Consider the following 19,085-nt stretch of genomic DNA (forward strand, 5'->3'; position numbering starts at 1 on the left):
TCGACAAGTGAATTTACCAGCTGTTTAAAGTGTAATTTTTTGTCACGTGATAAAGACGATAAATAAAATAAAGAACAAATAAAAACTGTCACGAAGGAAGCAATCTAAGTAATGGTGACTGGGTGAGGTTCGTTCGTGGCTGTTGTAAAATCTAGCCCTTAACGAAGGAACCGTGATAAAAATAATCGCTAATTAATTAAACCTCGCTGATAGACTCTTAATGATAAACTTGGCGTTTGGAATTTCTTTAAATAGTCATGAAATATACCTAGAGTCGATTTTGCGGTATTTTTCAGGTCCTACGCCCTGATAGATCACGTACACCCTTCCGGTCTCGATGGTCATTTCCGGGTTATCTGGCACTGTATACATTGGCGCGCCGACTATGAGATCATCTAAGCCGTCGCCATCAATATCACCGGAAGCAACAGCATAACCGAAGTAAGCTCCCATTTGTTCCCCAGTAATGTTACGTGGATTTGTCATGTTCGATGTAAATAGGATAACCTGCAATTAGATTTCTTCTATAAATCGGTGCATAAACATTTTTTAATAGATCTTTGTATAATACGTACATTCGATATATTTATTAGTCCATAGAAAATTTATACCGATCGAAAGGGTCAATGACTTTTAATCGATGCAAAAATATTTTTTAATAGGTCCATAAAAAATTTATGGCGATCGAAAGGGTCGATGGCTTTTAAAGGCCCCTCCGACGGGCGATTTAGACGATTAAATTCTAAAGAAATCGTTTGTCAAGTTATTCCTCGATAACGTGTTGTGCCCGACGTGTCTATCATTCGTCTTACTTTTTCAAGTTACTACAAATGGACCGACCCGGTCGTCGAGCCAGAATCTTTTTCCCGATAAAGCGATAAATTTTCACCGGACGGGTTACTTTCACCGGCAGGAATTAATTTCAATCGCGCGTTCCTTCTTTCCGTCGCAATTACGTGTTAATATTTCATGAGCATACTTTGCCAAGAAGGTCGCCGCCGCGTGGTACACCAACAGCAGTGCCGCTGTCGCCATTTCCAATAAAATCCCCGGTCGTGACGGAATAACCCATGTAGCTATCGTCCTCCGTGGCCGGCCCTTCCTTCGTGAACAATATTTTCGCACGATTCTTCAACGACTGTGAAAACGCTTGGCCTGTAAAAGCAGCCATCGATGAAATCGACCAACTCGTAAGCAACTTTTTCAAAAGAACACATACTTTCCCAAAAACGTTCTCGTTCTTGACTACGATCGAAAAAACTCCTAAACACAACTCATGGAATTGCAATGCCAAACACAAACAAACATTGTAGGTGCACAGGATCGTCCCAAGAACAAGTATACAAAAGATTTGCGAGCTTATTAAACTCGTTTCGAGCATCGAGTAATGTCTTATAAATTCGAGTTTTTAAAAAGTGACATGGAAATTTAAATTAGGTATTTAAACGATAGGAGATCGAATAAAAACAATATTTATCTTATAATGATTATTACAAACTGTAGTTTGTAAAAATAGTTTTAATAAATCTGAAAATAAGAAAACCTTGTCAGACGTTCTTGTAAAACTATACTGCTCGAAAAGTGTTTATATTAATTAGGATGTACCCTCGATGCTTGTAAAATAAGCTCCCAAAGTTTGCCTAGATATTTTTGGGATACCATGTGCAATAAATTCATGCTAGTGTATAAAATGTCTAAGAAGTAGGTTGTAGCGTACAAAATATCCTATCGAACGGAATCATTTACGTACAATGCAAGTAATAATTTTGTCTTGATAAAAAAAAAAGATTGATAGATGTGAGCCAGTAAACGTTGAATCGGTGGCGTATGGTTTTTATCGTCCACATCCTAGCGGGATTCTTTAATTGGCTAGCGACACAGTAACGATAAATGTATCCTGCATGACAAACCGATGGCCAATGCATCAATACGTGGACATTGATGAATCTTCGAGATCTATGGTGAAACCAAGTTTGTCACGGTGTCTGGTGGTCCAATCCCGATGCGATTCACGATTGAATCGTGTCATCCTCCTGGCGAGTTGCAGCTAGCCAAGACCTTTTACGAAGACGGTGAAAAAAGCTTGCGATCGGTTAACGCAAGACGGGCGATTTAATTAAAATTTACTTAAAAATCGGACATTTCGTACGGCTACAACCTGCTACGGTACCATCGATGGGTAGAAAAGAAAAATCGAAATCGCAGTCAGGAGAAACGCTCGGGAAAAGAACACAAATGTAAATCGTAAGCTGTTTAACATTATTATTAATCTAGCTTCTAAGCAATTCTATTCGCAAGGGCGGCGATATTACTCCGTTCGCTAAATAGCAGTAGACTAAATAGCAGCGTTGAAATGGCCTGTGAAGTCGATTAGAGAGACGAAGCTGTAAAAAGCAGGCCCTCAACCGTTAGATATTGCCACCCTCGGCTCACCTGACGGTAATTAATAAATAATAATAGCACACGGTACATTAATCGTAAATCGGATATTAATCATTCGATGGGAGTGGCACGGCGGCGTTACCAGACCTCAAACTGTCAAGCATACAAGATTACTTCGCGGTAATTGCGAATCTGACCCGATGCACCGAACAAAAGTGTTCGCCTTTACGTATCCGCTCGTTTTCGCGACCGCTCTTGAGCGTGACAGTTCTGCGCAGTTTCGATCGAAATTATTAATCACAGGCGTCTTGTTAATGTTGCGGTGAAATCTTATGAGTGGAAAAGCCGGATGACCGATTGGCGTTACGAGTAATTAATGGAAATTAATTGGGGCCACTGCCAAGCAAGTGTGAACGCGCGGAGATCGTGATTACTGGTGTCTCGTTGCTTTTCGACAAATTTCGAACACCGTTCGACGCCCACTCACGTCCACGCAACCATCGTCAAAACAAACTTTACACTCGCCACTTCGTCCGGGATAATAAATAATAAATTTGGGTACATCGTACTAACCCAAACGAAGCACGATTATAGACGTTGTTTAGATAAATTTTTATCCGAACAATTGTTCCGTATTCACGATCAAAAATAAAATTCGACCAATTTTGCAACGACGAAGGTTGCGAATCTATGTCGACTCTGATGGACGCCGAGATCGTTTTTTTTCTCCAGCGAACGTTCAAGCAACACTTGTTAATGGGAATCGTCGTTAAGAGAATAGCAGCTGATTAGAGGTTTTAAAGGGGCTGGTTTCGGTCGACGACGTTGATTGGTTCGTTTGATTAAGGTCGCCTGCAAATACGCGGTACCTGATCCATCTGCTTCGGGGGTGAACAACGTCGTCGCTACGAACTGCAACCTGATATCGGTGCTGATCGAGTATATCTGACCTGTAATTGTTTAACGAGAGTCTCCTCTGAATCATTCTAACATTCACAGAACTCGAGGTAGTCGCGGTGAAACCCGGTCGTCGCTCCATCGCCCAGGCGTTATCAAAAGCTCGAACTTTCGCCTTTTTTATTAGTGGAAAATTGGCTTTTCGCCGACCAATACAGCGAAAGGGGGAAGAGGGGGTAGATTTAAATGCAATTCTAATTCGATTGAAAATTTAGGTAAGCCCAATTATTTCAGAAAGAAGTTAGAGATCGTTGGAATCTTAATTTTGACTATTATGTGGATCTACCACTGTAATTAGTATTAACCCCTTATTACTATAGCAATAGTAGTGATTCTAGATATTCGTTCGTTTTAATAAAAATGAGCGCTCCCGAGAGAAAAGTGTTGCAATTGTGAAAATGGAACGATCGTCGGACTTGATATTGATATCTTTCGCTGAAATAATTTGGCAATTTTCTTTTGTCTTTGCACATAACAATTTATAGTTTTGTTTTCGAATTTTACCACTTTTCTCGCTGGGCGTGCATTATACAATGTGATTCTAGGGATTTGAACGAACTGCAGCTTTTAAATAAACGATGACAGAAATGGGTATGTTTGTTGAATCAGTTTATAGTTTCTAGAATCACTCTGTTCACTCGTAGCCAATGAGTACACTTTTCATCGTATAACGAATTTAAGTAACATTTGTCGTAACACTGTGGTTATATACTGTTTCCAGAAATTATATTCCCTCGTATACACGTTGAACACGAATAAAATTTAGAAAAATAAAATTGATGGAAAGCTTCCTCTCTGATGCAACAACGTGTCTCTGTAATATTAATGTTCGATATTCGAATATTTGTAAAAGTTTCGATTGGAAAATTTGGTACTCGATTGACCTAACGTCGACACGCGACTGATATACACACAAGGTATCGCGTTTTAAGGTAGATCTGATTGTAAAACTGTGACCTAGATCGAACTTTGTAGCCAAGTGAATTGATAAAGAATTTTACCTTGCCAGTACCAACTTCCTGGTGCCCCGATGAAGAGTCTCTCACCGTTCTGTAACAAATAGAGAGGTGTGCCATTAAAGGAATTTATCGATGTCAAATAACTAACGGTGGGAAGCGCTTTAGCTGATCCTTTTTATCAACGAAATTCATTCAAGTTCTCTGAATCGAACGCAACGGTTCTTCAAATTCCCTCGATCGTTAGCATATCTGAAACTTCAACCGTGGAAGCTACAAACGCTTCGTCGATTGATTACACATACTACGATAAGTTACATAGGAATCAGTACCAGATCAGCTTGACAATCGTTCGAAATTAATTTACTCTGCATTTTGTTTCTTAAACTAACGTCCATTGTTCGTAGACGCTCGAAGGAAACAAACGATCGACACTTCCTAGATCGTTTATAGGAATTCTCGAGTAGAAGCACAGTGCAAAGTAACAGAACAACAACAAGCACGATTATCGAACCGCCATTTTTCGTAGCCGCTGGCAACGCAACTAGGAAACGGACGCACCCACGAACGATCAAATTTTGTATTTAATTCGCGAGATAATGGCGATACGAGAGCCCGATACGCGATAAATCAGTCGCTCGTATACATATACGGCGGTTCGCGCGTACACAGAATCGCGTCACGCATGTTAAATGTGTCTTGCTTGTGGCCTTCGCGATAGAGGCTTCTTGGTACGCGACGATCTCCGCGTGCTCGCGGAAAAATTGCCCGATCGGCTGCTGGGATCCCTTCGAACGTGTACAGAGAACCACTTTGACCGTTCTGGAAAGAATCGCTGGAACACGGTTGCGACTTCGCAACCGGGAACTCAGAATTCAACGTACGAAATGTTACATTTCGAGGTTCTGACGAAAGCACTTACTATTTTCGTTAATTCTCCAAACCATGATTTTATTTTCGATTCAAAATGGGTAAACAAATCGATCGAAGTTATTTTGTTAATCTATTGCAAAGACAAATGTATACTAGCGACGTGAAAATGTTGCAAAATTAACTACTATATCGTTAAGGAGCTAACAAAAATTAATTCTGTATATTAGTTAACTCTAGAACTACCAAAGCAGTCAAAATGACCCATTCGTAATTTTCAATCAAAATTGTTACAAATTTACTCGAGAGAGATGAAGATAAGAAAATGAACGAACACTTATGTCCATTGCATTATACATTTCTTCACGTATCTATGGTTTTAATTTCTGTGGTACAAATAAATACACTATAATTGTAGTTCTAGTGTTAAAGAAAATAAATCTAGATAGAAGTCTTCAATTTTAACGAGACTGTAAATAAATAAGTTCTATGCAAAATTGTGAGTAATTTGTCTAAAAACAAAGTTTCGTTAAGTTGTTGTCGATGGAAAATAGAACCGTGGCTGTCTTCCGTGCAGAAGTTCACGGTGATCGGCAGATGTTATTTTAAACTTCGCGAAAAGTTAATGCAAAGACAAGTGGTTGGGATCGAAGAGCAATAGATCCAGCGTGACGCTGGATCGGCTTGAATGCGTTACGGTGTCGTAACGTTCGGCGCCCCGCGATAAAACAACACTCTTGAGCCCCACGTTCGCACACCAACGGGTCTCCGATGCTCGACTGCACTTAATCGGTGCATGAACCACTCGAGTGCCACTCGAAATCATCGACATACCTATCGCGGTTGAACCTACGTATCGGTTGTTCCCATGCATGGCGCGTTGATACTTTCACGCAGGTTTTACGCGTCTGACGCGTGCAGACCTATACTACTTACGGCCGCGCGGCGCGTGAGAAAAATTATAACCGTGCGCTTAATAAGCTCGAATTACGATACTTCGTATCAGGTGTGTGCACAAGTTTCGTTTGTCTCTCGATAAACGTTTGCATCGATACCGTTTCGTTTCAAACAATAGGCAATCTATTAAAATTCATTACGTGTTTGGCAACGAACGTCACCTGTTGTTTACAATCGACAGTAGCTGCTTCGAGTCGACGACTTTCTTGAAAATTAATATTAACAGCTATATCATTTATGTATTATAATTAGACTGTGGATCTTTATGCAAATTCATATTTTTATTAATCCCTTGACGAACGACTTAATTCCAAATAATCTTTCAATCGTATACTATTTTTCACGAATACCTCGTGAATACAAGTAGTCTACACTTTGGTTTGAACACAAAATTACACCTGTTGCGGAATTAAAAAAATACGGGAAAGTAAAACAAACTTAATCTACTATATAGAATCAGTATAGAAAAGGGACGAAGAAAACTATACTGATATTCCTAACAGGTTCCTACAAGTGACAATTTAAACGTTAATAACTTTGTAACGAAACCTCGATCAACAAATTGGTATTCTTGATTTTGGCCTCTACATTCTTGGCCGAACACTCTGTACATATAAGACTTAATGACAAGCGAGTAGTCTCAGCAGAATTAATGAAATGGGAGCTTCGTAGAGGGTTGTCTCAACCCCTAAATACAGTAACTCGTATCTTACGCATTTCTTATATTTTTGCATATCAAGTGCATTATGTAATTTTTTAAGAATTAAAATGTCTCATAAATGCATAAATATATTTAGTTACAGTGATATGTACGAGTCTATTTGTCCTGTAGTTCGTAAACTCTGCTTGCATATCTAGTCTTATTAATCGCTGGTTTAAAAATAGAAACCAAGGTAACGATTGTTCAAAGTTATCTCGCGTGTTTACTCAAAGTACCACTCTTGTTATTGAAACTTAATATTCCATCGAACGTCTCGGTACGAGCGTGGGCCTCGTTAACAGTGTATTTGCCATGGTCGACACAGAGTCGAGTTCCTTGCACGCGATGCGTTTACGTTTTACACGGCGTAACGGTAAGCCTCCTACAGCCTTATCTAACGGCGATGCAACAGTAGTAAAGATTATGTCTCGCATACATATTAATCAACGGTCTACATGAATGATCGCAAGAAGCTGAATGCGCGGACGCGATTCACGATAAATTCATGCAATATGAATGAGACTGAGTCGGCCATAAAGGCAGAAAAACGACTTTTTCGAAAGCAGAAAAATACACCCGGACGTGTTTCATACGTGACATATATTTACAACCATCAGATTTATTTTTCACTATAAACTGTCAACTTATACACAGGGTGTTCGGCCACCCCCGGGGAAAAATTTTAACAGGAGATTCTAGAGGCCAAAATAAAACAAAAATCAAGAATATCAATTTTTTGACTGAGGCTTCGTTAAAAAGATATTGACAATTAAATTCGAAAATTTCAAATCATTCTGAAAAAATTATTTTTGGTTGTGGGGATCAATTGCAATCATTTTTGGTCATTAGACATACCCCCGAAATCCTACCCCTTTTCGAGAAAAAAATTTGAATAGGTGTGAAATTTTTCGACAAAATTAAAAAATTTCAATTCGTTCTAAAAAAATTATTTTTAGTTACGGGGGTTCATTACAATCGTTTTTTGTCAATAGACATACCCTCGAAATCTTAACCACTTTCGAGAAAAAAATTCCTTATCAAAAATATCATTTCTGGCCAGAAATGGTTTCCCGAAATTTCATGCGAATCTTTAAAACACCATAACTTCTGAACGGATTGGACGATTTTAATGTTCAAAAAGCCAAACGCCGCGTATTTTGATGGAGAATGTGTACAAATCGTAAAAATATTGAAAAAGTTGGTCCTTGACTCCGCAAAATGAGAAAAACCCCATAAAAATGGTTCAATTTTCAAACAGCCATAACTCCTACAATTGTGAATATATTTCAATGAAACTTTTTTCTGAAGTAGAGCTCATGGGTACCTACAAAGAAGTATTAGACAACTTTTCTGTACGGCGTCAAACAAAATTATTAAAAATGAATAACGCATTTTCAAGAAAAATCGACAGGGGGTAAGTGCCTAAATTTTTCGGCGAAAAAAAAAAATTTTAAAACGTTCTGGAAAAATTATTTTTGGTTGCAGGGGTCAATTACAATCATTTTTGGTCATTAGACATACCCTAGAAATCCTACCCACTTTCGAGAAAAAAATTCAGTACAGGTGGAACTTTAAACGTTAATAACTTTTTAACGAAGCCTCCATCAACAAATTAGTATTCTTGATTTTCGTCTTATTTTGATCTCTAGAATCTCCCATTAACATTTACCCCAGGGGTGACCGAACACCCTGTATTTTATCTGATAGATATTTGGTATTTTTCTGAATTACACAAACGTTCGCAAGACAGGATAATGAGTTCATTAATGAGATTAACGAGTTCTCGTCCAACGATTGCATTCGCTTGTCAGGCATATTTTACCATAATGATTATTGATTACTCGATGATCATGGTCGTTAATCGTTAGTTTAATTACGGGTTGTCGCGCGTCGCGCTCTCACCTGAAACGAGAATTTAATCGCACGGGTTCCCTGCGATCGCCGATTCCTCCCCCCGCAATTTAAATCGCGGACGTCGCACACGCGTGAAATAAACTTAACCGAGGCCCAGCGCGAATAAAGCAAACACGAGGGTAACTTTACGCACAGCATTTGCACAATTAATTGGATGCCACCTCGTGCGAAACGATCCGCGTCTTTGGTTCGAGCTTTTTCGCTGTACCCTGTGTACCCAGATTAACGCGAGCCTCGTTATCGTGGACAAATTCTCTATAAATATCGATATCTTCTGCGTACACATTGTTCTCTAAACACGAAAACACGAAGTTTCGGTGCAGATAAGGTTGAATCAATATTTCCACGTTAATTTGAATTTTTCCAAAATTCGTTTGCTGTATTTTTGTGAAACATTTGACTAAATTTGAAAATACTCCGTGAGTATGGGTATATAGAAATATTAGGAACAAGTTTCAAGGAGTGAGAAGGATTTTATTAGAAAAGTTGCTCTGGATGAATGTTCGTCGCAGGTACTTGTTCTGGAATCAGGCGTCCGCGACCTTTCGCGATACCACCCGCTGCATTGACCCCAGCGAGAGGTCAGAGCCAGCCAAGGTCTCGCTTAAATATCACCGGGATCAAAGTGTTAATCGCGGGACAATGTCGGCGTGCTCTCTCGCGATGCACCTACGCGCCGGTGCAGTCTAACGCCCACGCGCGTGCACAATAAAAGACACGGATTCCACGGATCGAACGAGGAACGAGATGTACGGAAACGCGGCGAGCCTCGGGAGTTACCGTCAGAACGACCAAACGTATTCAATTATTTAACGATAATCACTTCTACAGGCTCGTTCGCGAGTTTCCATATTTTATCTACTTTCTCGAAATATTCTTTTCGAGTCACGCGTGGTGATTTCAACGACCGAAGAGGAGGTTCATCGGATCAAAAGAATCTCTATAAAGGGAACGATTACTAAATGTTGCTGCAACCTGGCGTGTAAGAGTTTTATTTTTCCCCCCAAGACGAAGTCGGGAGAAACCGAAGGCTCGCGGAGAGAGCATTTGAAGAAGTTGGTTCGCCGATAGGAGAAAAAGGGACCGGGTACGAGAAATCGTTTCGTCGAGATGGGACGAGGATACAGCGGAGCGCGGGAAGAACTAAAACGCGAAAATGTGACGGCACCGACCGGATTCCCCGGTTCCGTTCCGGCGAAAGGGCCGTGTCTAGTTTCGTTTTACTCTCCTTATCATGAGAAATGGCGGCCGTTTATAAAACAATGCAGCCGCTAAGGAAGGAGGACCACCGGCGCGTAGGTGGCCTCCTCGCAACGCTGCCCGACGCTGAACACGGAACACGGTGACAGAACGAAATGTCCGTGCCTTAAATGGCCACCTGAGACTCTCCTGCCGTTGCTGTTGGCTTGCTCGCCGCTGCCGTGTCGCGAGTACCCTTTTTCCCTCCCTATGGGCTATCTCTTTCCGCGGCAGGATTACGCGCGTACATACGCGCTTCGAACACGCGTGCTACGTCGACGCGACAAAGCGTCCTCCTCGAGGCGCTCCGGGACCTCGACTTTTCGCCTCGCGAGCCATCCTTTGCTTATTCAACCGCTGCTGAAACCGATACGACGATTCTTCCAATTTTTATGCGCAACACCGGCCGCTAACCCGTTAATAAACCGATATTAAAGGGGAAAACCACTATGACGGCTGAAAATAAAGGCAATATTCGAGGATTTTTTGGCCGTAACTATGAAACTTTTTCTGATAAATGTTTAATGTTTCAATTGCACGTACGAATTTTTAAAAATAATTTGTTATAAAATAGTGAAACTTTGAAGGAAAAATCTCGATATAACGATATAACTGCTTTGCCAAAGGAAAGGGAGTTGTCGAACAAGAGGTTTACTGTTTTTCATAAAATTCCATTATATGTTTAAAATATTGCTTTAAGTTGCAATACAAAACGAACATATGGGACGACCTAATATTATTAAAAGCGTTTCTTAATACGCTGACTCTCATGGTGATAAGACCACTATAAAATAACAAGTACCCCATTGAACTATTGAATATTAGTTATACTATAATTTAAAAAAATATCGAGAATATCCCTCGACAGAGAAACGTGTTATTTTTAGTGAATTTTGCAGTCCAGAAGATAAAGTCTCCCGCCCGGTGCACAGGGAGCAAGAATCTCTAGGCGCAATGGAGAACGTAACGTAGAGTCTAGGAAGAATAATAGGAATGCGTTTTCACTGCCCTCCGATAAGTAATCTTTGCTCCATTAGGATCCAGCGCGTACGATACTCGCGAGCGTTGTCGCGTTGCAAACAGCACGGTCCCCGGTGTAATTCTGCTTGGACCTCAGACTTTATGCCGTTGAGTCACTGCATTTGCATTAGGTGCTTCCTTCCCGCGTTCTATGACTATTACGGATGTAGATTCCTATAATTGGATCCGTTCGCGAACACGCGCGTGACGCGAACTAGAAACGACCATTAATATTCCAAATCGTTAAGTCACCCGATGCGATCATTTTTAAATCTTCTTCTTTCTAATTTTACAATTATTCGGTAGACGGAGGACTGATTCATCGAACGCGACGATCCCCTTGTAAACACGTACGTTCGAGAGTACTCCATTAATTTCCTGCTCGAGCAGAGGCTCCGGTGCTATGACATAAAGTACTCCCAGGAACCCTATCGGCGGAACACCTCGATTACGTCAGCGCATCGAACGGGAGAATGCAGCTTCGTATGCACCGCGGTCGCCGCGTACCGGAGTGGCGCCAGCTCGGTGCATTTTAGGGGCTGGAGAGGGGGCAGGGCGGTTTTATTTATCGTCGCGATGAAATGTTATTATTTGTGGGCCGGTATGCCGGTCCGCGCGGCGATTCGCACGGTGCCGGGAACAATGGATCCTCCTCGGTCGGCCAAACAATGTCAAACGTGCGACCGAGTCACGTGCACGCCCAATGGGTCCCGATGCACTCACTGCGGGTGCAATAACCGTGACTACCGTGTTCCGGCGCCATCCACGCCTCCTCCCCCCCTTCTAAATCGCTGGAACGATCGTCGACGACTCCGCTTTGCTTCGTACAACCGCGACTGATTGCGCTTCCGATCCAACAAAGACCCAAAGTGACGCGCTTTGCTAGGTGTAGGAATTGTAAACGAGATAGCAAGAAGGCTTCCCATCTAGTAGGCTCTTTTCTTTTTGGAATATACGTATATTAAAGTCTCTGATGGTATATACAACAAAATCAACTAAAAGTAACGATGATCCTTAAACGTACAAAATAGGAACCGATGACTTAGAACTCCATCTTACAGACTGATGACTCTGTTTGAGTACAAATAGTTTACACTTTGGTTTGAACACAAAATTGCACTTATTGCGGACAAAAAAATACGATAAAGTAAAACAAATTTAATCTACTATATAAAGACGAAAAAACCTATACTAATGTTCCTAACAGGTTCCTACAGGCGAAAATTTAGACGTTAATAACTTTATAACGAAACTTCGATCAACAAATTGGTATTCTTGATTGTTGTCTTACTTTGGCTTCTAGAACCCCCCGTTAAAATTTTCCCCAGGTATGGTCGAACACTCTGTATAGAAACGGAGTGGTCAGTCAAGCGCTTGCGAGAGAGACAAGAGCGTAGCCCTCTGTTGGCGAATACGAGAAGTGACGCCATTAAACGTACCACGCCAGACAGACTACAGACACGTTTTTAAAATGCTTAATCCTTTAATAAAAAAATAACAAATATTTGTTTTTACAAAATGCGTCGTACCGATGAGCAAAGTATCGACGGTTTGTTAAACGGTCGGTGAGGAGGAAAAGGAGTCCCCGTCCCCGGTAAATTTTGCAACCCCCGCACCGACAGGTTCTACACCGAAGATATTAGCGAACCGGTAGCCAAGCAAATACGTGCATTTGTCCGGTGTACTCGTACGACACGGTCAGGACACAGAAGCGGGTCTGGAACACGCGCAACAGGAGAAACCGACACGATGTACCCCCTACGGAGTAGCGCTGCCCGCGATGCTTCTACACGCGAAAAATTTGCAACCGAGACAATGGCGGGCCGGGGCTCCGGTCCGTCTACACGATACACGACCGGCACGAGTTGTATTCCGGCGCCGATCGCGAGGGGAAGGAAACGGCCATGCGAGATTAAAATATAACCGGTTGCTCAAATATGTATGGGAGCACGGCGAAATTTATGCCATAGGCTCCATGTGTATGCACGCATTTCGGATGGCCAATAAGTTCTCCGGCGACTTGCGCCCCCGGCTTCCGAACAACTCCGCGTACGCCCACCATCTTTCAGTATATTTAATTATTTCTTTTTAATTTAGTTTCTCTAAGTAAAGAATACTCGGATTATATTACTACAACTCAAAGCAATAGTTTTTATTTATTCATTTATGTATTTATTTGACGGTTAAACACCCTTTATGAAGAAGTGAACAAATGAAAATATGAAAATTTGTCCTATGGGGTTTTTTAAAAAGTAAAGTTTACGTCGATAAACCACAAACGATTGACGAGCTAAAAGACAATATTATAGCCGCCATTCATGAAGTAGAACCCCAATTATGTAATAGTGTAATAAAAAATTGGGTAAAACGAGTCGAGCTCGTGAAAAATAGCCAAAACGTGGTTATAAACATTCGTGCAACGAAAGACGTATGCATAAGTTGTTCGATGTGAATAAAATTCTCGACCACCTTGCGCGCTCAAATGCATCCATATCGTGCGAGCGAAAGCATGGAGAAAGAGATTGCACGAATTCCCGACAAGAAACGGGGCCCCGATGACGGACAAAGCGGCTGGCTGTTGCAAGTGGAAAACGAAAGCGCACGGTTCGGGCGGAAATCGTTTTTCTGAATCGCGAAAGTTAAGAGTCCCTTTCGAGCGCGATAACGTGAAAGTGGAGTGGACGCTGCTGTATTTTAGCTTGTATTGTTGGACAAGTGGCCCGGGGACGACTAGAGATACACGCAAGAGGGTGGTCTTGGCTCTGTTTTCGATAATATTATGGGAAGCGAGTCGAGAGCTTACAATTTACGAGTTCGTCTCCGCCAGATGCTTCTTCTGGTAGACCACTTCGGATAATTATTTTTTTTATTTCAAACAGGAAGCAACCGTTCACAAATTACTCGAACTCGACGATCGCTTCGAACAAGATAAACTCTTGGTAACAGAATTATCGAGTGCCATTTTCCAGCATGATGTAGCCTGACAGATAAATCTCTATCGATCTCGATCGCGAGCGACGCCGCGAATCTGGAATTCCGTTCGAGCATTAAGATTTCACGAAAAGACCTCCACGGAGTTATTTTCGGTTCGATAAACGCGGGTATACGGCGTCCAGTGAGCGAGGATCGATGCGCGGCCGAGTCGTATAGATCGATATCGGCCGGATATCAATCGATCTTGACTAGATCCTCTGTAGATCGAAGGATAACGCGCGGAACCAGGTACAACAGAGGTAGATACCTCGAGCGGCGGTTTAACGCGAAGATCGATGGTCGATTGCATACTCAATGGCGTCGAGGAGGCTCCTAAATCACTGACCTCGAGATTTAGTGCACGCGGGGATTCCTCTAGTAATTCAATCGTTCCGCAGACAGCCCGATGGTCGGAGGGGAAGAAAATTCATTGAAAACAAACTGCGTTTTGAACCAAGTAGAAACAATATTTCCCTAATAATAAATATCGACAGGGTACGGTTCTATGGAATTAAAATCAGCAATTTCGAATTCGGCGCTGCGTCGACAAAATAATCAGAAAAAGATCATTTTCTCGTCGTTTAGCGATCCTGCCAGAAAAGAAACGTCTTCGTTCGGAGTTAAACGGTCGATTAAAATTCGCCAGCGGCAACAACCGGCTCCGAAAACGTCGGATAAAGACAAGCGAGAAGGGGGAGCGCGAGCAAGAATCGAATTTGCCTAAAATCATCCGCGGCAGCGTCGAGGACCGTGGGTAAAAGCCACGATTGAGCGTTTCGGCTGCGGGGGTGGGGTATTAACATTGAATGGCGAAGTTAGAACCGGCCACGGACCACGTAGCATGCATTAAACATCTGCCATATAGCCGGACAATTCTGAATTATACATCCGTGGCAAGATAGCCGGCTGAGTGGCCGCGGAATTGTCCCACTATTTCTTTGCTGGCAATCGAAGCTGTCCCGCTGCGCGATAACGCTACTCACCGCGCGGATTGAGCTTCGTGTGCAGGCTCTCTAGGTTTCTTGCTCGCGACAAGATTAAATCCAAGTCTGTAGGTCACGCGGTTCACAGACGCATCAGGATAACGCGCGTGAACCATCGAGCGGAGCCTTCGATTTTGGTTTAACACTTTGCGCCCCATAGACACCGCTATGGCGACAAAAGTAACGTACGTACCATAGCTCGATTCAGGTTTCATTTACGAGCACATAAATTGAATTTTGGAAATGTACGAATAAAATTTAAATTGGTAGGTATTTATAAAATTGCAATTGGTAGTGCTGGTTGTTCATATTAATAAAGACTTAAAGAAGAATTAAACGCGATGCTTATGTTGTAAAAAAATTATGTAGCCTTAAGACTACATCCCCCATTCTTTGTTATACAGGGTGTTCGGCCACCCCTGGGAAAAATTTTAACAGGAGATTCTAGAGGCCAAAATAAGACGAAAATCAAAAATATCAATTTTTTGACTGAGTCTTCGTTAAAAAGATATTAACAATTAAATTCGAAAATTTCAAATCATTCTGAAAAAATTATTTTTGGTTACGGGGGTCAATTGCAATCATTTTTGGTCATTAGACATACCCCCGAAATCCTACCCCTTTTCGAGAAAAAAATTTGAGTAGGTGTGAAATTTTTCGACAAAATTAAAAAATTTTAATTCGTTCTAAAAAAATTATTTTTAGTTACGTGGGTTCATTACAATCGTTTTTGGTCAATAAACATACCCTCGAAATCCTAACCACTTTCGAGAAAAAAATTTCTTATCAAAAATATCATTTCTGGCCAGAAATGTTACTCCGAAATTTCGTGCGAATCTTTAAAATGTCATAACTTCTGAACGGATTGGACGATTTTAATGTTTAAAAAAGCAAACTACGCGTATTTTGATGGAGAATATGTACAAATCGTAAAAATATTGAAAAAGTTGGTCCTTGACTCCGCAAAATGAAAAAAACCCTGTAAAAATGGTCCAATTTTCAAACAGCCATAACTCCTACAATAGCGAATATATTTCAATGAAACTTTTTTCTGAAGTAGTGCTCATGGGTACCTACAAAAATGTATTAGACAACTTTTCTGTAGGACTTCAAACAAAATTATTAAAAATGAAAAACAAATTTTTAAGAGAAATCGACAGGGGGTAGGTGCCTAAATTTTTCGACGAAAAAAAAATTTTTCAAATCGTTCTAAAAAAATTATTTTCAGTTGCGGGGGTCAATTACAGTCATTTTTGGTGAATAGACCTACCCTCGAAATCCTACTCCCTTTCTAGAAAAAAATTCAGTACGGGCGGAACTTTAAACGTTAATAACTTTTTAACGAAGCCTCCATCAACAAATTAGTATTCTTGATTTTCGTCTTATAAAAAAAATATTGTAATACAGTTCAGTTTTCAGTACAAATGTGCCACTTCTATTTCATTAGTCGAAGGTTATGAACGCAAGCGTTCGAATACTTTTGTATACACTTGTGTATGCACGGGTGCGTTAAGTTTACTTCGTCTTGCAAACCCTAACAAATTTTTTACCCATCACGGAACTATCCCCAAGTTTCCCCAGCACGAAGCCAGATGTTGTAAGTCCACGGGTGTCGGGGGAATGGCACACGCCGACTACACAGATCACCGCTGCAACAAAGGGCGCCCGTGGACGCGTCGTCGGGACGGGGAACGAGGGGGGGTACAAGATTAAAATTCAGTCTCGAAACTATTGAAGTCAACGAGTGGAAGCCAAATACGAGCTTTCCGTTCGCGCAGTCTAACTGTGTTTATGCACGGAGAGATATAAATACGGTAACCCCACGTGTCCCCGGCGGTTTGCCGCGTTCCGAAAGAGTTAAGGGGCGACACGAGGGGTCGGCGAGAACCGAATATGGCCAGGAATGTGAATTTCTACCTTACGCACCTTCCCCGGACCGGGGGCATTCGTATTCGTGGTGCATGGCAGAGGTATAGGAAGGCAATCGGCGGCCTCTCGTATACGATTGTCTTGTCGAAAGCTCGATTTTCTGGCCGTCGCGTCGGCAGATCCCGGGGCCCGATGGGCCCACGGACCCCGTAGGCGTCGGCCACACTTTTTACTCGGTTCTCTTCGAGATGCATCTCGACCCGCGGCCAACCGAAGGCCGCTGGACGTTTGTTGCACCTGCACGATTCCCCGTGATACCTTCTTCGACCGGGTTCCCGCGGCGTCGCGATAAGTATCAGGGCCAATAGGTACAAATTCGAAATTGGTATGTTAGTGTTTTATTTCCCAGCCGCCTACCCCCGGAGAGGGAGAGAAGGGACACGACGTACGTGAAACGTATGAAGAATGCCTCTGGACCTGGGGGACCCCTTGGTCGACGTGATTCCCGTTTCGCCGGGGATGAGTTTATTTCGTGGTTAGAGAAACTACCCATCTTTCGAACCGTGCCTTTTTCTAAGGGGTACTGTATACAGTTACTCCCACTAATATTCGTGAATATTATATATAATACGGTGATTCATTGTATTGAACCGTTGTTTACGACACTGGTATATTGTCTATTTTGTCATATAATACGTTTGAATTAATTATAAATTAAACTTGTCGGCGATGTCTTTTTTTAAAGGGATTCGTACCATTTGTATTCGTACACTATAATATGGTGATTCATATTTTTACCAAATGTTATTTATTACACACTATGTTATTTCTAGTACTGTTTCTTGGTTTTTTTTTTAATATCAACGGACAAGCCCAATTACGAAACCCATAGTGTATATGTTCCTATTGCACTTTTCAAGTGGACTTACCTTGGACATGGCGGCGCCCAATCCAGCTTGACACGAACCCTGCCTGTGGTATCCCCAGTACCCTGAAACGGAAACACGCAATTATACCGCGTTGTCCTTCGCTGTTCCAAACAGAGACGTCATATGTCGGTCGTTTCGTTTGAACGGACCCTTGCCCACTTACCGGGTACCCCCGATAATTGAGAACGTTTTCCAAACGGGCCCTAATCGTAACATTTCGACCAGTAATTTCATTGCGCGAATAAAAACTGATTGGCCGCAACAGCGGTCAAACTTTGACCCTCGAATCTCTAATATAATCATCTCAATTCCGGTCGACACTACGTAGAATCATTAACGAACTCTTCTATTTAAGAATTCATTGGAAAAGAAAATCTTAAGCTAAGAAACCGTTTACTTTCCCATCGAGCGTCAGAAGAATTTAAATTTCCATTAAGCATGACGCGTTCCCGCACGATAAGCTGAAACATTTTGCGTGTACGTTCGCGTGAACCTTTTGCACCGTGACATCGGAGGTCGTGTGTCAAACCGTCGACAAAGAAGTCGAATAGGCATCGCCTCAAAGGTCTATTACACCACACGCTCTCGCGCAAGTCCGAGGAATACACGCATCATTAATCCCAGATCGATCTTCCGCCGTGACGCCTTCGCGATTCATTTTCTCTCGACCCGCGGGATCCAGGGATCGATCCATCAGTTCCTCGTTCGAGCCTCTCGTGCCGTTTCTGAGAAACCTCGTTCCAAAGTTCGCAACTCGAAACGGAATTAAACTCGATCACGCGATTACGGGACTCGATTTGGAGCGATTAAACTGTCAGACCGAAGTCAGTAATCATTCGATTATCGTTGTAACGTCTCAACCGATCTACCATAATTTACAAAACGGTAACAGTAATATTCGTCGCTTTTTCGATGAACAATTTCACGATTATCGTTTCCATTCCGCGTTCTACGACCGCGATTTTTATCGTTGCCTCGCGGCTAGGCGATTTCCTATAATTTTCAGTTTTTCCACCCGTTAAACCAGTTTAAACGACGCGTCCGCGTCGCGCGCGCGATCGTCTACGAGTTTGACAGACCATTTTATCCGCGACTGATTCTATTTCACGTGCTACGGCGGCAATTACGTGTCATCCAGAAAAAGGCAGGGGTTATTATAGCCCCGTTCTTCTGGTAATTCGCTCTTTCCGTCTCGAGGCTACGCCAGCAAGAATGCCCTTTTGCAATCGTAGAAATATCCGCGTTTCTTCGCCGCCTCGGGCCTCGCGATGATTATTTCACCGCGGAATAGCAGCTGCCTCTGCCCGCGCGTAAAAAGAGACAAACGACGCCGAAG

At 42.1% G+C, this 19,085-nt stretch overlaps 1 protein-coding gene across 2 annotated transcripts in view; it reads right to left on the minus strand.

Moving 5' to 3' along the window:
* Positions 1 to 19,085, minus strand: part of If (integrin subunit alpha inflated) — a 72,723-nt gene that overhangs the window by 6,398 nt on the left and 47,240 nt on the right. Inside the window, exons 5-9 of one of the 2 annotated variants that reach the window (XM_076783738.1) lie at positions 17,750 to 17,811; positions 4,341 to 4,389; positions 3,252 to 3,332; positions 980 to 1,155; positions 269 to 507 (exon numbers count right to left, since the gene is read on the minus strand). In XM_076783738.1, coding sequence (XP_076639853.1) covers positions 269 to 507; positions 980 to 1,155; positions 3,252 to 3,332; positions 4,341 to 4,389; positions 17,750 to 17,811 — 607 coding nt within the window. The remainder of the gene's footprint in view (positions 1 to 268; positions 508 to 979; positions 1,156 to 3,251; positions 3,333 to 4,340; positions 4,390 to 17,749; positions 17,812 to 19,085) is intronic. The other variant, XM_076783739.1, reaches the window with a different exon arrangement.

This window comes from Colletes latitarsis, chromosome 2 (genome assembly GCF_051014445.1).
Source record: "Colletes latitarsis isolate SP2378_abdomen chromosome 2, iyColLati1, whole genome shotgun sequence".
NCBI lineage: Eukaryota > Metazoa > Arthropoda > Insecta > Hymenoptera > Colletidae > Colletes > Colletes latitarsis.